Source organism: Colobus angolensis, unplaced genomic scaffold (genome assembly GCF_000951035.1).
Source record: "Colobus angolensis palliatus isolate OR3802 unplaced genomic scaffold, Cang.pa_1.0 Scaffold54, whole genome shotgun sequence".
In the NCBI taxonomy this organism is placed as follows: domain Eukaryota; kingdom Metazoa; phylum Chordata; class Mammalia; order Primates; family Cercopithecidae; genus Colobus; species Colobus angolensis.
Genome location: NW_012118932.1, coordinates 1,780,972 through 1,786,053, shown reverse-complemented (window position 1 = coordinate 1,786,053; position 5,082 = coordinate 1,780,972). Strand labels below are relative to the sequence as shown.

At 50.7% G+C, this 5,082-nt stretch overlaps 1 protein-coding gene across 2 annotated transcripts in view; it reads left to right on the top strand.

The window, feature by feature from the left end:
- MFI2 (antigen p97 (melanoma associated) identified by monoclonal antibodies 133.2 and 96.5) overlaps window positions 1–5,082 on the top strand; it is a 29,768-nt gene that overhangs the window by 6,633 nt on the left and 18,053 nt on the right. For both annotated transcript variants that reach the window (XM_011961189.1, XM_011961190.1), the window contains exons 5-6: window positions 227–383; window positions 1,847–1,914. In XM_011961189.1, the coding sequence (XP_011816579.1) occupies window positions 227–383; window positions 1,847–1,914 (225 nt within the window). The remainder of the gene's footprint in view (window positions 1–226; window positions 384–1,846; window positions 1,915–5,082) is intronic.

The window sequence follows — 5,082 nt, the reverse complement described above, 5'->3', positions numbered from 1 at the left end:
ATGACAATCGCTCTCCAGTGCTCACTGCTGCCTTGGGGGACCTGGTTTGGGATCACTGATGGGATCTGGCTTCCCAGTTTTGCTCAGACTGAAGCTGGAAGGTGGAACCCTTCTCAGCAGTGTCCAGATGAGACCCTGCAGGGCCCGGGCCCCCTGCTAACCCTGGGGCTTTAACTTGGCTCTGAAGAAAGTTCTGCTGAGTGACCTCTCTACCTCCTCCCCACAGCTGTCAGCGACTATTTTGGGGGCAGCTGCGTCCCGGGGGCAGGAGAGACCCGTTACTCTGAGTCCCTCTGTCGCCTCTGCAGGGGTGACAGCTCTGGGGAAGGCGTGTGTGACAAGAGCCCCCTGGAGAGATACTACGACTACAGCGGGGCCTTCCGGTGAGCGGAGCAGGGGCGGGAGGAGCCGAGTCCTGCGGGCGGAGGCACTTAAGGCCACAGATGCTGGGGAAAGCACCTTTGCCCAGAGAGGCCGTGGAGGGGAAGTGGCGGTGTTGGCTGCGTCTCATCAAAGCACGCTTTATATAGTTCTGTGCCCTGGTTAGTTTAAAAACATCCAGCTGGAATATGCCAAACTGGATTTGCTCATAAAATCAACATGTTTGGTATATTTAGTGAGGTGAGGGCTCGGAGAGAAGAAAATGGAAAAAACAGCCTTTTGACCACTCCCATGTCCCCATTCTCAGACCAGCAGGGAGAGGGGGTCAGGGAGTGTATCTTGACACTTGGGGCCGGCCTGTCTCTGCTGCTGGTTGGGGCTGGCACCTTGGGTAATCCTTCCGTGGATACAAGAGTCTCTAACAGTTCATGGTCCAATTCCATCTGCCTGCAGAGGAGGAAACGTGCTCAGCAGGACTGGAAAGGAAGCTTCTCGGGCTCCTCTAGCTGCCTCACGTTTCCACCTGGAGCGGGGAAGCCTGCTGGTGTCCCACGCTCCACATGTGATCTGAGTGGATGCAGTTTTTGCCATAGAGAGAAGAACCAGTACTCAGCGCCTCCGAGCGGCAGAGCCCTGCCCCTCCCCTGCCCCGGGTCCTTGGCCAGGCGCGCATTCTCTCTGACTCTCTTGGCGCCTCAGAGCCCTCTCCTGATGTCGCCCTCCCCACCTGCTCTAATCCTGGCATGTTTTCTGCCTGTGGGGACCTAAGCAGCCTCTTTGCCCAGCAGGTCTCACCTGCCTCCAACACTAGGCAGTGACATCAACAGAACATGTACAAGTCAGTGGTCCCTCCCACTCAGTGGTCCCTCCCATTCATGCATGGCATGAAAAGGCCTTCTAGTCCAATCCCCTGCCTCAGGGTAGAATGCTCTTCAGAACACCCTGAAAATTAGCCCAACATGGTGGCACACGCCTGTCATCCTAGCTACTTTGGAGGCAGAGGCAGGATGGTCACTTGAGTCCCAGAGGTCAAAGCTGCCATGACTGCACTCCGGCCTGGGCGACACGGTGAGACCCTGTCTCTGAAAACAGAATAACAAAAACCAACACCCTGATAGTCAAGGCTGCTGGTAGTATATAGCAGCTGCCCTGGGAGTGCCTGCTCCCTACAGGCCTGAGCCAGGCTGGAGAGGGTCTGTACTGGATGATAAAGAGCCTCTCATCCTCAGAGCAGCCCGATGGGAGCTGCTTTCCCGCCCCCGCTCTACAGGTGACAGGGACTAGGAAGGGGCCACAGCTCAGCAGAGCCACACAGCCAACCAGCCAGGGAGCTGGAACCCAGACCACATGACTGGAAAGCCCATGCCGATCATGGCCACCCCTACAGCCCGAGCCAGGCCTCCAGAGGTGGAAGATGGGCAGGGGCCAGGGGCTCAGCCCATCCAGACCCACAGCTTCTCCACAGGTGCCTGGCGGAAGGGGCAGGGGACGTGGCCTTTGTGAAGCACAGCACGGTACTGGAGAACACGGATGGTGAGTGGGGGCGGGGCCCGGGCCCGGAAAAGCAGCGTGCCAGGCCATGCTGGCCTGGCACAGGGCACCTAGATGGCAGAGTTGGGATCAAACGCCCTAGTTCAGTGCTGCTCTGAGTCTCTGGGTGACCTTTGATAAGTCCCATAGTCTCTGAGCCTCAGCACTCCCAGCTGCAAAAGAGCAGAGGCAGGTGTCACCAGGGGAGTGCCCACTGCTCACAGAGTAGGAGAAGGGGGCCAGCGAGCAGCTCTGCTCTGCTCTGATCTGAATATGGCATTGGGTTCTGGTTCCACCTGAAGATGGGGGTCTGATTTTTTTTTTTTTTTTTTTTTTGAGACGGAGTCTTGCTCTGTCGCCCAGGCTGGAGTGCAGTGGCCGGATCTCAGCTCACTGCAAGCTCCGCCTCCCGGGTTCACGCCATTCTCCTGCCTCAGCCTCCCGAGTAGCTGGGACTACAGGCGCCCGCCACCTTGCCCGGCTAGTTTTTGTATTTTTAGTAGAGACGGGGTTTCACCGTGTTAGCCAGGATGGTCTCGATCTCCTGACCTCATGATCCGCCCGTCTCGGCCTCCCAAAGTGCTGGGATTACAGGCTTGAGCCACCGCGCCCGGCTGGGGGTCTGACTTTTTAAAGAATTTGCAAACCTCTCCACTGGATCTCACCTACCAGCCCTTCCTGGCATTTTTCTCCCCTTGCCTGGAGAATCTGTTTCTCATCCCTAGGTAGGTTTAAAATATAGGTTGGTGTTGAGGTGGGGCACGGTGGCTCATGTCTGTAATCCCAGCACTTTGGGAGGCCGAGGTGGGCAGATCACGAGGTCAGGAGATCAAGACCATCCTGGCCCACATGGTGAAATCCTGTCTCTACTAAAATACAAAAAACTAGCCAGGCATGGTGGTGGTTGCCTGTAGTCCCAGCTACTCGGGAGGCTGAGGCAGGGGAATTGCTTGAACCCGGCAGGCGGAACTTGCAGTGAGCTGAGATCGTGCCACTGCACTCCAGCCTGGTGACAGAGCGAGACTCCGTCTAAAAGAATAAAATAAAAAAAGACTGATGTTATATATTAAGCCATCATGTCACTTAAGTTTTTTAATTTTGAAAGAACTGAGCTTTGGAAAAGTTACAAGAATAACTCAAAGAGCTCCCTTCTCTTCTTCACCCAAATTCTAACTGTTTAGCATGTTTCCACATTTGATTTGTGTGTGTGCGCATGTGTGTGTGTTCTGAGCCGTTTGAGAGTATATTTGCCTATGTCATATCCCTTGGATACTTTAGTATGTGTCTCCTAAAGCAAGGAGATGAGTACCTAGCCACAGTAATCAAAATCAGGAAATGCAACTTTGATCCAATCCTGTTATCCAATCTATAGTCAATATTGCAGATTCACTCACCATCCCAATTCTGTCCTTCATACCCATTTTTTTCAGACCAGGACTGAATCTTTTACCGCGTTTGGGGTTTGGTTGTTAGATCTCTTTAGTTTCCTTTATCTTGGAACAGTTTCTCAGTCTTTGTTTTTTATGACATTGGCATTTTGAAGCATCAGGCCAGTTATTTTATAGAATGTCCCTCAATTTAGATTTGCCTGAAGATTGTTTCTTTTTTTAAATTGAGATATAATTTACATGCAGCAAAATTTGTTCTTTCTGAAGTATAGTTCTATGAGTTTTGCCAAATACATACAGTTGTATAACCACCACCAGAATCGAGATCTGGATGGGGCAGATGCTTCAGCCCAGGAGTTCCTCAGGCCCCTGCTGGTTATCCCCCTGCACCTGCCAGCAAGCAGCAAACACACTGTTCTGTCTGCAGTTTGGCCTCTCCCAGGACGTCTGATGATTGGGGTTTTTTTAAAGTCATTGTCATTCTTTACTGTTATCAATCATTGCCTTTTAAATCAGAAAGTGCATCATGAAGCCAAACATGGAGCAGCAGATCTGAGAAGGAGGAAAACAAGTGGCCTGCACGCAGGGAAGCACGTAGGATGATGCGCTCTCGTGCTGGGCAAGCCTAGAAAGGGGCTCCTGTTCACAGGCCCCAAGACGAGTCCGACAAAGGAGAATTTGGAAAATGGGCAAAGAGTAGGGATATGTTGGGTTAAAAATCAGCTTTTTCAGACTTGGGTTTTTTGTTTGTTTTTTTTTTTTTGAGATGGGGTCTCACCATGTTGCTCAGGCTGGTCTCAAACCCCCAGCCTCAATTGATCCTCGCATCCCAGCCTCCTGAGTAGCTGGGATTACAGGCATGCACCTGGCAGCTTTTTCAAAGTTTTGATGGTAATCTAAGGCAATCTAAGGCAGTAATTTTTTTAAGTGACTTGATACAAAAAGATTGGTAAGAGCAAAAGGGTAGAAGTGGCATAAATGTCTAAAGCAGGAACGTGACAGGACTTTCATTGTTCTTGGCTTTGAGAAGTGGAAGTGGCTGATGGAAGTACCTGAATGATGCATTTGTCTGTGGGAAGGCAAAAGATGCCCCAGAGCCCTAACCAAAGGTTTGCAGCAGCCTAAAAACAGAGAAAAGTTGGGAAGTGGAGGGGGAGAACTGCACTGAGTCATTAAGGGTGCTGTCAACTACCATGTGGCCATTAAAAATGACCTTTACGGAGTTTTCCAAACTGTTACTCTGGTGTGGGATTTTTTGGTTTTGTTTTAAAATAGCTTTGCAATGAACGCTTTCGTGACCATACAAATTATCTTTTCTCTTCCTATTTGCTTGTGGAGGTTTTTTCCCCTCCTTGTCTTAAAGTCGTAAAAATATTGTTCTGTGGGACCATCTGTGGTTTAATTATAGTCCTTAATATTCATCTTCTCAATATCCCTAGTTGGTGTTAATAGTTACTCTTGCAAATTTTCTTTTCTATTGAGAAACAAATGAATTTATGGAAAGTTTCCAATACTGTGGAAAAATACTTTGCCAAGTAGGATGCAAAATTGCCTGTCAACTGTGTCCTTAGCCAGGTTAAAAGTGGTCAAAAGGGGGCTGGGCGCGGTGGCTCACACCTGTAATCCCAGCATTTTGGGAGGCTGAGGCTGGCGGATCACGAGGTCAGGAGTTCGAGACCGGCCTGGCCAACATGGTGAAACCTCATCTCTACTAAAAATACAAAAATTAGCTGGGCGTGGTGGTAGGCACCTGTAGTCCCAGCTACTCGGGAGACTGAGGCAG